This window comes from Triticum urartu, chromosome 4, assembly GCF_003073215.2.
Source record: "Triticum urartu cultivar G1812 chromosome 4, Tu2.1, whole genome shotgun sequence".
NCBI lineage: Eukaryota > Viridiplantae > Streptophyta > Magnoliopsida > Poales > Poaceae > Triticum > Triticum urartu.
The window spans coordinates 598,588,159-598,606,314 of NC_053025.1; the positions used below are offsets into that span (position 1 = coordinate 598,588,159).

General features: G+C 46.2%; 1 protein-coding gene across 9 annotated transcripts; it reads left to right on the forward strand.

Moving 5' to 3' along the window:
* On the forward strand, positions 1–10,174 carry LOC125553022 (B3 domain-containing protein Os06g0194400-like). Of its 9 annotated transcripts, XR_007303885.1 has the most exons (10): positions 2,168–4,815; positions 4,903–5,212; positions 5,296–5,350; positions 5,557–5,718; positions 5,808–5,888; positions 5,983–6,206; positions 7,295–7,353; positions 7,551–7,622; positions 7,713–8,385; positions 8,492–8,508. XR_007303885.1 is itself a non-coding variant. In XM_048716758.1 (8 exons), the coding sequence occupies exons 2-7, from the start codon at positions 601–603 to the stop codon at positions 9,245–9,247; spliced, it is 1,071 nt and encodes a 356-aa protein (XP_048572715.1). In that variant the 5' UTR covers positions 1–279; positions 383–600; the 3' UTR covers positions 9,248–9,294; positions 9,815–10,174. The 9 variants fall into 9 exon arrangements, 4 of the variants coding, with proteins under 4 accessions (XP_048572715.1, XP_048572716.1, XP_048572718.1 ...); XR_007303887.1 differs by lacking the exon at positions 7,551–7,622 and having other exon boundaries at positions 6,109–6,206; positions 8,492–8,509; XR_007303884.1 differs by lacking the exon at positions 7,551–7,622.
* The last annotated feature ends 7,982 nt before the right edge of the window (positions 10,175–18,156 follow it).

The following is an 18,156-nucleotide window of genomic DNA, read 5'->3' on the forward strand; positions in this document are numbered from 1 at the left end:
TCAGCAGCTATGAAGGTCAACACGCCATTGGAGTTCCATGCTAGCAAAATCTACACTCGAGCAATGTTTGAGAAATTTGGTGAAATCTTGTATGAAGCAAGGCAGTACTGGGTAGAAGAAGTCGAAAAAGGTTCAAAATACTATGTACACCGCTACAATCCAGAGAGGCATGACAAGTGGTGCAGAGTGTTGTACATAGTGCATTTCCTGTCTGAGAGTCAGAAACTCTCATGTGAGTGCGGTAACTTTGAACATACCGGATTGCTATGCTGTCATTCAGTTAAGATACCAATACATAATCTTCATATACTTACAACAATGTTAGATAGCATACTTAGTTGCAAAGGAAAAATGCACTGACCAATTACACAATTTATTGCAGGTTCTTGATTTCTTGGGGATAGACGGAATTCCAGCAAGGCATATACTCAAAAGGTGGACAATAGATGCAAGAGATGTTCTTCCAGTTCACTTGGCACACCTTCAAAAAGACAGGATTTCAGCTAACTCCATAACTTTCAGACATTCGAATCTTTATACACATGCTTTAGAGGTGGTAAAACTGGGCGATGCAAATCCAATTCCTAGACCGACTGGGCGATGCAAATCCAAATCCACTGGTACTCTTTGGCACATAACCGACCCCAAGTCCCAGACCGACGTGCTCCGTCTACTCCCCCCTCCATCCTGTACGTACTGGAAACTGTACTTCCCCGTATGCCGCGCACGTACACCGACAACGCATTTATTACTTTCTGCTGAACGCATCCCCATAGCTAAATCGATGGTCGAAGATACCAGGAGCGCACGCGCTCGTTCTCTCCTCCAAATTTTCGGGAATTGGCTCTACTATATTATCTTTGCTCTAACAAACCGGGCCAATATGGTTGTTTGTTTGGAAATGAAGTTGAGTAGGACGGGCTACATGTAGCCCTATTTCCAAGAAAGTAAATCAAAAATGATATTTTTAGGTTTCAAGAAATAAAAAAAACATTCCTATGAATATACCTGACAAATCTGTAAATTGTCGTTAAAAAGTAGGTTGACTTGCAAGCTAAAAGAATCCGGACCAACAACAAACAAAAAATTATCCCATTTTCATGCATGTATTTGTCCTTTTTTTTCTATGCCGCATGTGAAAGTATATTGTTACTCCCTCCTTCCATCTATATAGGTCCTAATGCGTTTTTCGAGGCTAACTTTAACCAAATGTTAGAGCAATAATATATGACATACAACTTACACAAAGCATAACTTCAATTTTGTATGTCAAAGGAGCTTCCAATAATATAATTTTCATAGTATACATCTCATGTGCTAGTATTAATCTTATCAATAGTCAAAGGTTGTCTTGAAAAACACATTAGGCCCTATATAGATGGAAGGAGGGAGTATGAAAATTTCCTCAATCGTGTTATATATGTTCCTCTGTATGCACACTACAATTTTTTAATTTTATTTTATTTTTGCACTGTGGAAAATGGTGGTATTTTGAAAATGGGCTTCCTGTGGGCATTTTCGTGTTTGGACTTTGGAGTCGCAATAACCGCGAAAGCTGAGGGGTGGGATTGAATTGACGAGCAGAGTCCAGAAGGAGGCAAGCAAGCAGAGTCAGGAAGGGGAAATGGCGGAATCGAACTCGTACGAGGAGCAGCGCCGGAGGCAGATTGAGGAGAACCGCCGGAAGGTGGAGGAGCTCCGCCTGCACCACCTCTCCGCCGCCGTCCGCGAGGCCGCCGCCAGGCCCAAGCCCAACCCCAAGCCCAGGCCGGTCCGTCAGTTCCTCTCCCTTCTTCTTAGTACTTGGCTCCGGTCTTCCATCTCCTTTTTCTCCCGTATATATGACTGGTCCGCTGCTTCCGTGTCGCAGAAGCCCAAGGCCCCGCCCCCCGGCGAGCTCCGGCGGTCCGGCCGCGTCGCCAGCCTCCCGGAGCAGCCCAACTACCTCGCGGGCGCAAAGCGGCTGGAAAACACACACCCAAGAAGAGGAAGAGGAAGCAGAATCGAAAAGGCAATGGCGGAATCCAACTCGTACGAGGAGCAGCGCCGGAGGCAGATGGAGGAGAACCGCCGGAAGCTGGAGGAGCTCCGCCTGCACCATCTCTCCGCCGCCGTCCGCGAGGCCGCCGCCAGGCCCAAGCCCAACCCCAAGCCCAGGCCGGTCCGTCAGATCCTCCCCTTCTTCCTTGCCTCCGGTCTTCCATCTCCTTTTTCTCCCCTACTTATATAGTAAGCATGCACGTGCTGAAACAAAATGAGTTCACATGGTATAATACTAAAATAAATTTTACAAAAAAATTCGAATGGCTAAAAAATGTTATGATGTCACTCAAATTGTATTTTTAAAAGTGTGGCATATTTGTGATCCAACACACGTATATAATCTATAGTAAAAATATCTATTATAAATCTAATTTTTATTTTAGTGAATTTTTTACCGAGCCATTTAAATGTGTCTAATGCCCAATGATTATGAGCGCGCGTGTAACACATGATTCAGAAATATGTCTCCGCATAAAATTAACGGTCACATAATAATTGTATTATAATTGTTACAAAAAATATATTTAAAACCAGAACTAAGCATCTCTTGAAGGTCCATCGTCTTTTGAAGCAATGAAGGTCCATCTATAGATGTGATCTATGATGCTTCGTTCAATGGATGGGATATTGTTTTGAGCTTCATTCTCTTCACACTTTAGAATATGCACCAAAAATTGCTTTCTCGGTTGAAAACCATCCTACATATGCATTATACAACATTTTGTTATAACAAGTTGCATGTGCAATGTGTATACTATAAGCTTGGTGTAAACACTCACGGTATGGGAAAATATAGTTTTTCATCGCACAATGACTACATGAAATTAAAAACCAAATAACGCGACTGGGCACTGCATGTATGAAATAAAGACATGATGTGCTTTGAATGAATAGATAAATATTGTAATGCATTATAAAGATTCATGCCAGTGTGAGTTTGTTGGAGAAACATGAACTGTGCATTCCCATTTAGAGATGAGAAAATTCCTTATTTGACACTATCTTAAAATTTGCTTCCTTATTTGACACTGAAAAAAAATTTCTTCCCTGTTTGACACAAGTTCTAAATTTTATTCCCTATATGACATTTCCGTTCATTTTGAGCCTAAATGACATCTAAAAAGACTCTTTTGCCCCTCATATGGTATGTGTGTGGGGGGCAATAACGCACACACGCAGCACCAGTGCGAGGGCAGGAGCACACACGCAGCAACACATACACATTGACCAACACACACACGCACGCACGCGCATACACACGCAACAACACGCACGCGCACGTGCACACACGCGCACACACACACACACAGCAACACACATGCACGCGCGCACACACGCAGCAGCAACAGCACACACGCAGGCAGCACATAGGCATGCAACAGCACACACACGCGCACGTACACACGCAGCGGCACACATGCACACACACATGCAGCAGCAGCACACATGTGCGCGTGCATCCACACAAGCAACAGCACACACATACCGCATGGGGGCAAAATCGTCTTTTCAGGTGTCATTTAGGCTTAAAATGGACGAAAGTGTCGTATAGGGAATAAAATTTAGGACTAGTGTCAAATAGGGAAGAAAAACTTTTCCAGTGTCAAATAAGAAACCAGATTTTAAGACAGTGTCAAATAAGGAATTTTCTCTTTAGAGATATCGACCTTGAATGCAGGTTTTGGAGCTTCAAGCGCACTATTTAGGTTGCCGACCATGGTTTTAAGTAGGTATTGATATGGATAAAAAGTTGAGACAACCATACCAATGAACAAGCAAAGTTCATCTGTCAAGTCATCGTTTGTTGGATTGACATATGATGAAAGGATAAATGACTGCTAGATGAGCTCAACTTCTGGTGATGGATAGGATGTTTTGAAATTCTCAGGGGGTTTATGGTGAATCATACATTCAATAAGTATAATGATGCACAGTGAAAAATACATGTGTAAGAGTGTTAGACAAAATATCCCATGTGAAGTACTCCATAAAATTTACCATCTACGGACCATAAGATGACCTGCATAATTGCAAAACTTAGATATACTCAATAAAGTTTATCATTTTTATAGAGATTTATATTTTTTAAATTTAAAATCATCAAATGATCATGACTGTAACAAAACGTGACGAAAACAAAAATCTCACCCACGCAGGTGAACCAGACATGCCCTAAGAAATATTTCTTCCGTTGCTAAATATAAGTCATTTTAGAAATATGGGCTACATATGGATAAATATAGGCGTATTTTAGAGTGATGTGGTCCATATTAGAATATCTAAAAGACTTGTATTTAGGAATAGAGAGTATAATGGTTTTTCTTAGAAGATAGGAGTATATTTTTTGGTTTGGACAATGCCGCACTCACTCACCATCACTGAGGGGATCACTGTCTTATTATACCACGTATAGTATAGAGATAAAAAAATCAGTCAACCTTCCACCGCCCCTCACACTTCTTTCAGTCTCTCTTCCCCATTCTCCCCCTGACTCCCTCGTTCCTTATCTACAACGCGATCCCCATCCATGGTCGGAGCTATCTGGTGGCCGCCCCTCCCCTTCTTCAGCAACGCCGGCGGACGCACAAGCCCCTCCCCTTCGTCAGCACTACCGGCGGACCTATCCGGTGACGCTGGGGTCTACATCCTCCTGGCGATGCCGGGGCGCTCGAGCTCGGCATGCTCGCCGGCGACGCCGGGGCCCTCCCTCCTGCCGATGCACGTTGCTCGCCGCCACGAACTTCCCTCCCCCCTGCTCGGGACGCCATCAAGGTCAGGTTCCAACTCTTACTCTCCCCTGAGTCCCCTCGATCCGGATGCTCTGCTCTCTGACCCCGTCTTGATTTCCATCTTGATTAGGATGACCATGAAGACCTCCGCGTGCTTTGCTGCTGCTCGGGACCCTCCCTATGCTTCTCCTCGCCCGCCGCCTGCTCCTCCCCGTCAAATCGCTATATAGCCTCACTGTGTGAAATGTTCGGCCCATAGGATTAGCTGCTCAGGGGCCATGGCGTGTTCCGTGCGGCACTGCCTTCGCCACCGCAGTTGCCGCCTAGTTGTGTCTGGTGCATCGCAGCAGCCAACGGGGCCGGGAAGGTCCAAGACACTGTAGGTCCCTGCAGCCTGCTCGCCAACTTGCAGGAGGCTGTTAATCGTTTGGTAAAAAAGAGTAAGCTTTCTTCCAAGCCTATGATTTTCCTTCCATCCTCTTTGTTGGTGCCCGTGTTGATGACGCGTCCCTTAATGGTTCAGATACGAGAAGGAGGTGCCGAAAGGGGATGGGAGCAACAAGTTTGAATCGAAAGAGGTAAACCCGTCTGTCTGGAGTCTGCTCTTAATACATTCTTCCCTTGGCCATGCTGCTAACTTGTAAAAGAAAATTTTGCAATATTTGATACAAGCTAGTAATCTAGCTTGGCCTGGAAAAACTTCATAAATAATTACTTATATGAAAGAAACCATCGTCCATATACCATACTTGGGTTAACTGAACTACCTTGGTGGTATTTGCAGGGATGACCTGCATGAGTACACATCGAGGAGCAAGAGAATCAAATACGACATCCTTCGTGCAATGGCCAAGCTGTTGGAGCTTGATGAACATAGCCTAGTTCACCAGTTTAGCGACAGGGCTCTCACTTATGCTAGATTCAACTACTATCCTCCGTGTCCAAGGTTTGATCTTGTAATTGGGCATCAAGCCTCACTTTGATGTCTATGCTCTTACGGTTCTTCTAATGGACAAAGATGTCGCTGGACTGCAGTTTCTCAGAGATGGAACGTGGTACAATGTTCCAACTGTGTCTAACTACACCTTGCTGATCAACGTTGGTGTTACAATGGAGGTAGCCATCTCTGAACCTTAAGTAAATTCCTCCCATATTTATGCGACAATGGAGGTAGCCATCTCTGAACCTCGGGTTATTTTTATTGGGGCAGATAATGACCAACGGGATATTTAAAGGGCCAGTACATAGGGTTGTAACCAATTCTGAGAAAGAGAGAATCTCAGTGGCCGTGTTCTATGTTTTGGATCCTGAAAACGCGATTTGGCTGATAACTCAGATGTTGAATGAGGACCAACAGGCGAGATAGAAGAAAATGGAGGTCAAGGATTTCTCTCGAGGAGAAAGAGTCTTCGATTCGTTAAGGATATGATCAAGGTGAGTTTGCTTTGGTGCTACAATACCAGAAAGAAAAAAGGTATCACTTGTGAATTTTAATCACGATTTTCAAGAGAAGGTGTTTGTGAATGAAGTTGCTGCTCCTGTACACAGGATATACTATAGCTCTGTGACAATGATCTCAGCCAACTTAAATTTTGCTGGTAAAGCAAACTTATGTACTGGGCGTATGTTCAGATAGTAGTAATAAGTAATAACGCTTGACATTAACAAAAAAGCCAATATAGTAGTAATAAGTAATAACGCTTGACATTAACAAGAAGAAAGTCAGCTCAAACATGAAACCATGTAATCCAAATGTGCACAATCTTAGCTGATGCTGAACTATAACCAATAACCATGATAGATTCTTGACGTTATTAATACTACAACATTTTAACTTTGGGTGCCTCTCTTCATGTGCCGACTCCTTTCTTTCTCCTCTCTATCATGGAGTACGTCGATACTCAGTTTGTCCTTTGCCTCTTCCATAAGTTCTTTTTTGTTCAACCTTTTTTCTTTGCACGGTTTCTCACCTGACATCCTGAAGCTCCTTGAAATATTTGAAAACATGAGCACAACAGCACATTCTCCAAACAATAGATAAATATTTTGCATGATAGCTCAAAAAGATGCGCAGCAGCTCAAAACATTAGCACAAGAACACGGTTGCATATATGTTGCTCATATTATCTGAAAAAGGGCCTAGCCATTCATCATTATATATGTGTACCCCATCTGATCATTACATAGCATGTGCATACCCCATGTGAGAGGGGGGTCAGATGGAGAAGGAGAGCAAAGCTCTCACCTTTTGCTGGATCGAATAAGATACTCTTGTGTTCATCCACCTTACCTCCTCTTCCGCTTCTTCTTCTCCTTCGATAAAACCTGCAAATGAAAAACAAATAATGTTAGACCTAGGAGTAGTTAAAGATAAAATAATATATTATTATGTGCAAATAAATAATGGAATAACGCACCTGACCCATCTCCCCAAAACATCTCTGTAGACAATGTTCTTTGTGCTTTTTCCGGATTTATCAACCTCCTTGTTTGGCTTAACCAAAATCCGTGTCATCTCTCAGGACACTCCCCTTGACAATGCAACATATAGCTGACCATGTGACAATACTGGCTCGGGAAGGTAAATACCGACGTTTGTGTTAAAAATACTAAACTGTCCTTTTTGTTGATATATTGTGTGTGAACAGAGTTGTACAACAGGTTGCATGCTCCAGTCAGTTAGAAGATTTACAGTAGGCAAATACTAACCATTTTCCACATAGAAATCAGTAATTAGAGATGGAAAACGAATAATTCTGCTGTGCAATCAATAATTAGGAAAGACTGGCGCGATGTACCATTCCTCTGCCCTAGTATGCTAGAATGGTGTGCACTTTTACAATCTGAATGGTATGCCTAATGTCCTAATGTTTGATTTCCTGTTCTGTAAAGATAGACAGTGGAGTATAACTATTCTGAAAATTCTAATCTTGAGTGCAGGAAAGAATTACAGCTGGTCCAGAGGCCGTGCAGGGCGGGGGCGGCCGCGCGGGTGCCCGGCGGGTTCCTGGGCAGGGGCGATCTGGCGGACTTGTGCGACGCTGCGAGGGGGCAGGGCAGCCTCCTGGGCGCCCGCTACATCGATCGTGCAGGGAGGCGACTGCCCGGTGGAGTGGCGCGAGGTCGCCGTGCAGGAAGACGGTGTTGGCGCTATGGTGACGCAAGGCAGAGATGCTCCTGGGCGAGGGGAGGCAGATTCCTTCCTTATCTGCGATCAGAATTGCGTGATTGTCGAAGGACGTGGGACTGGTAGATTCAGATCTGTGGGACTAATCGTGCGGTGGTGAATGAGTTGTCTGGTGTTGTGGGGGTAATTGTGGGGTGCATCTAAGAAAGTTCTTGTTGAATTGTTTAATAGTAGTGGAGATAACTGGTGCCGCAGAAGCGCAAGGCCCCGGGGCCCGGCGAGCTCCGGCGGTCCGGCCGCGTCGCCGGCCTCCCGGAGCAGCCCAACTACCTCAAGGGCGCGCCGCAGCGCGACTACCAGAGGGCCGCCGCCGTCGCCGCCGCCAAACAAAAGGCGGAGGAGCTCCAGCGCCGGATTCACGGCATCCGCTGGCCCGCCTTCGTCAAGCCCGTGACCCACGACTGCGCCAGCAGGGCAGCCGTGATGGTATTATAGCCGGAAAACTTGCACTGCATCTGGATGTGGTTCTTGGATCGGATTGGATGTTGATTCGGTGGGTTATATCTTATATGTATGCATCGTGACGTGACAGACAATCCCCAAGCACTTCATCGAGTATCTCCCGGCGCACGACGAGGCGGTCGTCTTGGTGGACGAGGCGGATGACGAGTTCCACATGCTGTACAATGCCAGACACCACTTCCTCAGGAAGGGGTGGAGAGGGTTCGCCGCCCACCATGACCTCGCCGACGGCGATTGCTTGGTTTTCCAACTCACAGAGAGGACAAAGTTCAAGGTCAGATTCAGCATCTTCACCATTCCATGGATAAAATCGCTCTGCTTTTACTACCAGGAACTCCACATTCAGTTCGACTGTTCGAGCGCATAATATATATAACTTGTTCCAATGTGGCTGTATACTACTACATGGGAAAAACCTGTTATGGCTCCATAATAACCAAACTAGACCAAGTCATTGTGTAGTATCAAACTTCAATGTTTTTGGCATGTCCTAGATTTAAATTATAAAGCAGGTTACATGCTTTATCCATGGTTGAAACTAGGGAGTTGTGTCTACATATTGAAAGATAAGAAGTTAGGCCTGTTTGGACTGCCAATTCTGCACACAGTTTGCAGGAAACGATCCAATTTCTCAATATCAGTACCAGATGCCTTCAGTTAGTGGAAAGGGTTCTTTCGAGGCCTGATCATGGGGGGGTCATTTTATCTTACTGCTAACAGTGCACATTATCTGACTTCTTCGATGTAAATGGTGCAGGTTTACGTAATTAGGGCAAGTTCAGGTTATGGGAATGACAAAACTTCTGACGATGAGGACGAACACTAATGAAGCTGTGTGCTTCTGAATTCTGATACAATGATTGATCGGGGCAGGTACATTGTTCTTATACCGTTGTTTGCCTAGGTTACGGAATACCTGAATTAAATATCCCTTTACCGTTTGCCGAGTCACCGATTTCATAATTGGCCAAACTCAGTTTGTGGATGAAATTACAAACCCGCCCGCTTACGAGTTATGAGCAAACATAACTGTGTTTCTTGCACTGGAGCTGGATGTTCTCCTGAAATGCACTGGTCGTTTCTCCCATTCCCCTATTGGCTTGAGATTTCGGGCCTGACATGTGAAACTGGCACCTTATTTTGTTGCTTTTTACTTATGCTAGCCATGAAAGTACACGGGAAGCTGCAGTTTACGTACGAACGAACTTTGAGACTTCTCGGCAGCCAAACGCCCAAACTAATCAATCGACATCTTAGATGCGCTCGTATAAATTAAAAGCTGCCCCCTTAAGACTCGATCAGCAGTTACAGTACTGAATTAAACGCCCTTGTATACAGTTCTGATCTATCCGTATAAATTCTGACATGTCAAATATGTTTGTTTCTTTTGCAGTTTGTAAGAGAAGCAATTTCTTCCCTGATGCTGGAGATTCGGCTGCAACTCCAGTTTCGTCATGTCGAGTCGTCGCATTCCTGGTCCCGGTGTAGCAGGATTTTTAACCTAGACTAGATAGTAGTAGTAGGTAACAGCGCGTGCTGCAGACCTTATATGGGTTGAAACTAATTGCTTCTACTCTCCCCCCAAAATATGCTTCTAGCCTGATGATGGCCTCGAGTGCATTTCCTGTGGCTGTTCCTGTTTTTCTAGAGTACGTTTAAGCGTACTAAATTTTTATAGAAGAAGAGAAAGTTTCTACAAGGTAGGCCAAGAGGCGATGACAGGTTGATTGCTATGGCCAACACCACACCAAAATTGCAAAGAAGCTTCTCATATGACCAGACGGCTGGATCGAGCATCGTGCAGCTGTCGTGCTGCCCAGCAGTTTCGATCTTGAAATCAGCCACTATTGGTCGGACTAGGAGAACGCCTGTTCGTTGCCATGTTGCCCTGCTGAGTGACATTTGTGAAGACCCGAGCATTGCGCGCTTCCATAGGCCCCAACAGGTGAGCATGAACAGCGAGTCGGACTCTCGACGAGCGGGCCCACCAAACATATCTTGCATAAACACACTTGATGAGCATATGATCAGCATTGTCTTGTTCTTGCAGGCAGAGGAAGAAGGGTATCGTATTATCCTGCAGACCATATTCGGTGCTTGGGGCCAGCCAAACGAACATCTTGCAATTCAGTGGCATCCAAGCTCTCCGAAGCCGTGGTGCTCCAGACTGCGTTGATCCCTGACACGGCATAATATAGGTAGAACTACCAGAATACGCACCAGATTTACTCCACATCCAAGAGAAAGTGTCCTGCTGCTGCAGGCCATACTCCAAGGCAGCAAGTGCATCCCATAGATTGATGTACTGCATGAAGGTCGAGCCTGGGAAGAAAAGGGCACCTCCAATAACCCTGACACAGGCATTGTCCAGACGCCCTTCAAACACCAGCCTCGAACCACCGCCTCTCAGGCCTCCCCCCTTCAAACACCAGCCTCGAACCACCGCCTCTCAGGCCTCCCCCCTTCAAACACCAGCCTCGAACCACCGCCTCTCAGGCCTCCCCTGTTGAGTATCGTGATTATTAGAAAAGACGGGATAGACTAGGATTTGTTCTGGCTTATCTTATACTTCAGGTAGATCATTGTATTCCTATATATATACCCACGAAGCTCAAGCAATACAACAACTATTCTATCAATCCTCTCTCTCCCTTCTAACATCCCCGACGGGTTCTACCATAGAGGCGTGTTCCTGTTTGTTTGAGGTGCCTTGGGATAGTCTTCTCTTCCGAGCGCTCGGGTGGGTGGCCTGCCCCAAAACCCTCCGGTCCGGAGGGGACAGAGAAAAGGCAAATTCTGATCAATTTTAGGGGCAAGTGTCAGGTGTCAAGTGTTTTTGTGGACATCCCCAAAATATTTTGGGGGTTATGGAAGCATAGGGGATAGTACTGACTTCCTAAAAAGTAGTTCTTTTACGAGTGAGGATTCTTGACATCAGGGCTCCATCGAGTCCTAAATTTTGGAAATCATATTTTTTAAGATTTAAATAAATCTGAAACGAAATAGATTTCTCGACTCCCCATGCCAGAGAACAGCGAGCGGTGTGATGAAAACTGGCCTCCTTGATTCCCTCCCCACTCCTTAAATCATTTGCGCTCAACGAAAAAGCTGGCATGGCTAACTTGTGGGCAGGCCAGCATGCTCATTTTTCGTCATGACAATTTTTTTTTCACTTTAGCAAGTTTTCCCTTCTTTGATCTTTTTGAATTTGCAGTGTGGATTTTCAGAAGTTTGTTCGTCATCTTTTTGTAAGTCGCAATTATGAGTGCATTTGATGCACATTTTAAACCATTCAGTGCCCGCCATAGCTCTGGTCTGCTAGACACTAAGTCCCAACTGCCTTTCTCATCTACCTCATTCACTCTAAAAAAATCTACCCCATTCACTACAAATACCAACTTACCTCCTTGACTGTAGTGCTCCAATTGTCCTCCACCACAGTCATTCTTCCTTGTAGTATCATTTTCCTTCTCCTCGGCACAATTCTACCTGGCTTGCAAGTACTGATTCGGTCCATTCAGAGATGCGTTAATCACCATGGATAAATGAGGATGCATGGACCGGCCGGGTTCAGACGGGTACCTGATATCTCTCGAGTCTTCAGATTTTTCTTTTCGCTGCCGCCCCCGTCCCGTCCCTCCCAAGTCGCCCCCGTGCGGCGGGCTGGGGGAGGCCCCCAGATCCCGTCGCCCCCGACTCCCTCTCTTGTCCTCTCCTCCCTCGCCGCCGCTCAAGGGCGCGGCCAGGCAAAGCCTTGCCGTCGCCGGCGGCGGCGGGGACTAGGTGCCCTCCCGCTTGTGAGGAGCTGGCGCGGGCCGGCGCCCCCGGGCCGGAGCGTGGCGTGCGGCCAGACATCACGACGGGGGCTGGCGGCGCTCCGGCGATCCCATTCCCCATGGCAGGCGGCTTCAAGATCTGGGGCGCCCCGGTCACCAGGGACGACGGCGGCGCGGCCGGATCTAGGCTCAGGCGTGAGCTTGGTCTCCGGTCACGGTCGCGCGATGGCGAGTGCGCACGCCGGACATCTTTGTCTGGTCCTTGACAACCCGGCAACTCGGGAAAAACCCTAGATCTCCATGGGATCGAGCGATGGCGGTGCTCTTGCGCCGTAGCCCCTCTTCAGGGCGTCGTTTTGCAGTTTGCTACGGTCGAAAGAACCAGCGAGGTCGGTGCCGTACGCCTGGTGGCGCAACTGCCGATGAAAATCGCGCCGACTACGGTCATGGCGAACGATGATGGCGTCTTTGATGTCGTTTCCTTGTCGAGGCATGCTTGTTGCATTGGCGTCATCAGGCTCGGGATGCTCCGGGGGAAACTCTAGATCTGGGTCTCCCGGATCGGACGATGATGACGTTCTTAGTAGCGCTTTCCCTCATGGGGCATCATTTTGGAGCAAGTGATGGCTGGAGGTGACAAGAGGAGGAACGGTGCTTCATCACACATCGATGGTGTCAGATCTCGATGGCATGGCGCTCTGGAGATTAGGCGTCTGAATGTGCGATGATGGACTCACGCAGGAGGTCGTCGTTGTCTGGCATCGTGGTGGCGTCGGCGGCAGCTAGACCGGGCAACGTTCATGCAGCAGTACAGCTCTGAAGATGGATTGGTGGCAGGTGGCTGCAGCGGCCTCATACCTGGCAGGCGTCCTGGTTGAGGAGCACGCCGGACTGGTGGGTGCCCATACCGCAGGCGTCCTGGTTGGGACCTTAGGTCTTAGATGTTAGGTTTGGCTGCGAGGTCTGTTTGGTATTAGGCCCAGACTATCAGCATCCCTTCATCAATTGGATAGGAGTAGCGACACTTTTGTTGCCTAGACGGTGGCTTCAGTCTTACTATTGTATGCCTTTGTAAGGTCTTGTTGAATAATTAATAAAGTGGTGCATGCATCGTCCGAGATGCTGAGGCCGGGTCCTCCTCCATTTCTAAAAAAAACCATGGATAAATGATGACAAATTGACTCCTTATGCTAACTTTAGAACACTGCTCCGCTCTTATCATAATATCCTTTATTCATGTGGCTCGTAGGATCATTGGCCTAGTTGGTTCAATTGGTATCTTTTGATGGCTTGCTTAAATTGGTATCTTTTGATTGCTTGATTGCTTGTTTCTCTCTTTGTTATGTCTTTGTGGCATATCTTCCTTTTGCAATCTTTGGGCCTCAATATAGTTTGTCTTCCTCCAAGTATTTACCGTTGGATGTGTGTATTGCATTCCACTCTCTTGTTGAGAAATACACAATTTATGGAGGAACACATTTTATATTGGCCGTCTAAGCTTTTAGCCATTTTGGCAATCGATGCCAATGGGGAGAAGTTTCAGAGAGTTTTGTGGAGAAGTTTAGAGAGTTGTCTCTTCTGGCTTTGGTTGTTCCTAAGCATACGCATCTTGTACGCATGCATTATTGGTTGTTGCATTGCATGTTGATGCATAATTCCTTGTATAAACTCTCTTGAAAGTGATTGTCATCAATTACCAAAATGGGGGAGATTGAAAGAACATGCGGTGCCCCCATGTTTGGTTTTGGTAATTGATGACAATCTCTATGGACTAATGGTTGCCTTGAGTTATATTTGAAGGTTTTGTCCATAGGATTGTCTTGAAGTCCATGTGTTGGTTTCAAGGAGTTTATGAGATGGCCAAAGTGCTTTTCAAGGAATTATCCAAAGATTGGTCATGTGTGAGTTGAGATGGCCAAAGTGCTTTTCAAGGAATTATCCAAATATTGGTCATGTGTGAATTGAGCTTATTGCAAGCATGTCTTGAAGAAGAAGATTGTGTGATCATTCATGTTTACCTTCAAGACATCATCCAAATGATGAGAGTTGGAAAGAGTCAATGTTGATCAAGACTAAGTCAAGAGTGAATCAAGTTGATCAACTCACAAAGTATAGAAGAAGTACCGAGAGGGATCAAGTGATCCCATGGTATGGTAAGCATTGTCCATTACGCTTTTTGTACTAACCCATGGTCTATGTGAGAGTTCTTTGTGGGGTTAGGTATGCTTCCATGGTCTTGCGTCAAGAGGAAGATGTCATACAACCCATGGAGGATGACATCAAGTGGTGATCGTCATCAAGTTTGCAGTGTGCAAGTTCAAGTGGAGCAACTCGAAGAGTGGCTCACCCATAGTGGAGTATGGGGGAGCAATCAACTAGTCTTCATCGAGCCAACATAATCAAGAAAGGTGGTCCAACTTGAGGAAGTCAAGATCGTCATCATCTAGCTCAAGTGGACTATGTGCAAGGCAAAGGTTTGCCCTTGATAGGTTTTCTATTTTACTGGTCTCATAGTGGTAGTTGGGAGACCGGGTTGTAGGATCGATTGTCGTACTATCAAGGGGGGCTCTCTAGGGAGTAGCTTGATCGTATCATTCGTCGAGAGCTCAAATCATTGCATCCTTGCATCATCTTTCTTGGTTCTTGTTTGGTTCCTTTTGTGAGTCTTAGAGCTTATGGTCATCTTGATGACAAGCTTGAGTTCATCGAAAACGGAGTTCGCATGCATCTTCTATGATGTTTTCGATGTTGGAGGTTTTGCCGGTTCTTCTCGATTGGAGGTTTCACTCCTTTATTTGTTAGGCATACCTCCCCTGCCTCTTCTTTCTCGCCGTCTTGTTTCCAACAAGCTTGAGTTTGCTCAATTCGGAGCTCATATGCAGAAGTTATGGCAGTTCTTGTTTTCTTGGAAGTGGTTTTTGTCTGGTCCCAGCAGTAGTACCGCGTGCCCCAGCGGTAGTACCGCTTGGAGCTCTCAGCCGTTGTACCGCTGCTTCCGGGCGGTGGTACCGCCAACTTGCTCAGCAAAGACTTGGGCGGTTGTTCCGGCCAGGCACCGCCCAAGTACCGGTCAAGCCTCTGTTTTGATGCGGTACTCGGGCGGTGGTGGCCCGGTTGGTCCGGTCGTACCGGTACCACCGGTGTCCGGAGCGGTTCTACCGCTCAGGACTTAGCCGCCCGAGCGCTCAAGGCCATGCGGTTGCACCGGACCGATACCGCTCGACTACCGCACTCAGGGGTGACTCCCTTCTGTTCCTATGCGGTGGTTGAGCGGTGGCTGGACGGTTGGTCCGGTTGTTCTTCTCAACCGGTGCTACCGCCTGGTCGCTCGGTTATACCGCCTGGTAGGGTTCTGCACATATACTGTGAGTTCCGGTTGTACCGGGACCAGGAGCGGTAGTACCGCTCGTGTGCGGGCTGAGCACATAACGGTTGGATTTCCCCCCTCCTATAAAAGGGGGGCTTCTTCCCCATTGAATCTTACCCCTTTGAGCTCGTGTTCTTCCCCCATTGTTGATCTTCTTCGTGCTTGCTAACTCTCAATCCCTCCATGGATTCTTGCTAGTTTTTGAGGGAAAAGAGAGAGGAGATCTAGATCCACATTTCCACCAATCACTTTCTCCTCTATGTGAGGGGAACCCCTTGGAACTAGATCTTGGAGTTCTTGGTGTTCTCCTTCTTGTTCTTTCTCTCATTTTTCTCCCTAGCATTAGTTGCTTCGGTGGGATTTGAGAGAGAAGGACTTGGGCACTCCGTGTGTCCTTGCCATTGCATTTGGTGCATCGTTTTGAGTTCTCCACGTGATACGTGGAAGTTACAAGTTGAGAAGCTTATTACTCTTGGGTGCTTGGTACCCTTGAGCTTGTTCCTCTTGGGTGCTTGGGCGCCCTAGACGGTTGTTGGTGTTCGGAGCTCAATCATTGTGGTGCAAAGCTTCGGGCAAGCGTCGGGGTCTCCAATTAGGTTGTGGAGATCGCCCCGAGCAATTTGACGGGTACCGGTGACCGCCCCCAAGGGTTGTCAAAGTGTACGGGTTCGGTGATCGCCCCCAAGGGTTGCCATTTGTACGGGTTCGGTGACCGCCCTCAAGGGTCCCTTAGTGGAATCACGGCATCTTGCATTGTGCGAGGGCGTGAGGAGATTATGGTGGCCCTAGTGGCTTCTTGGGGAGCATTGTGCCTCCACACCGCTTCAAACGGAGATTAGCATCCGCAAGGGTGTGAACTTGGGGATACATCGTCGTCTCCGCGTGCCTCGGTTATCTCTTACCCGAGCCCTTTACTTATGCACTTTACTTTATGATAGCCATATTGTTCTTTGTCATATATCTTGCTATCACATAGTTGCTTATCTTGCTTAGCATAAGTTGTTGGTGCACATAGGTTAGCCTAGTTGTTTTAGGTTTTATGCTTGGCAAATTAACCGTTAGGTTTATTCCGCATTTGTTCAAGCCTAAATCGTAATTATTTTAAAGCGCCTATTCATTCCCCCCTCTAGGCGATATCCACGATCTTTCAAGTTATTTGATCCATTTGAAGATGCACTAATCACCACCGATAAAAAGAACGACAAATCAATTCCCCTATGCTAATTTAACACTCACTCGAATGGATTCAAAATACCTAGGAAATGGAGGGAGAGATCCAGTGTAGATCGAGTTTTGGGGGATGCTCCTTGCTCATCTAGCCAGTAAGAAGCACATTGCGATCTCCCTTGTGTAACATGGCTTCCCCTTCGCTGTGGGATAGACATACATGTCGAGCTAACCTCACTTCGATATGGAAACTTGTACGTGGTCTATTGATTTCAACACGAGGACACTGATATAGGAAGTAATATTTGATCGAAGAATCATGTTCCAATTTGCACTCATTAACATCTAGAGATATGCTGCCAGAGTATTAATGTGCATCTTTACATTTGTTACGTATCACAGACATAAGTCTTCATCAAAAGTATTGAATGCATATATCCCACAAAACAATAAGAATAGTTTAGATACAGACAGTTTCTGCCCTCCAGAACCATTCATCCACTTTTTACTCTATGCCCGTTATAATAACTCAAAATTTAGGAATCCATGACATGGCCCACACAGCTCTAGTCTACTCGACACCCCTAAGTCCCAATTGCCCTTCCCATCTACCTCATTCACTACAAATGTCCACCTACCACATTGGCTATAGTGCTCCGGCCAGTCTCCTCCACGAACGTTCTTCTTCATCTCCATTTGCTTATCCTTCACACAATTATATCCCCAGCTTGATTTGGAAGTAGTTGTTTGATATAGTCGGAGATGCGCTAATCACCATGGATAAATGAAGGCATATCATTTTCCTGTGCTAGTTTAACACTTGGTCGTCTGGATCCATAAATACTTGGACAATTGATGTATGGATGTAATGGGGATTGATTTTCCAGGGAGGCTCCTTGCTCGTCCAGTCGGGATGCTCCACCGTTGTTTCACACTCATCTCCTTCGCTATGGCGGTTAACGTTTAGAGATGCGTTGCTAGGGTGCCAGTCGACATATCTTTATATTTATTACATATTACATGCAAAAATATGAAAAAGTATTAAATGATCATATCCCAAAATAGAGCATTAGTGATGTTTTTAGGCGTGGGGAGATGTACACTCGGTGGTCATTCGTTCGCTCACTCTACACATATTATAAAGGCTCAATTTTACGAGCCGGCTTGAGTTGTCTTCTCATCGTGTCACGTGACCTCCCCCCTCATAGGGGACATGCACAACATGCCAAGCTAACCTCACATCGATATGGAAACTCATACGCGGGGTATTGATTTCAGCACGAAGAAATAGATATAGGAAATAAATATTTGTCCAAAGAATTCTATTGCGATCTGCGTTCATTATATCTAGAGGTGTGTTACATTTGTTACATCTCACAAACATAAATCTTTTAAAGTACTAGATGCACCTGTCTTCGAACAGAA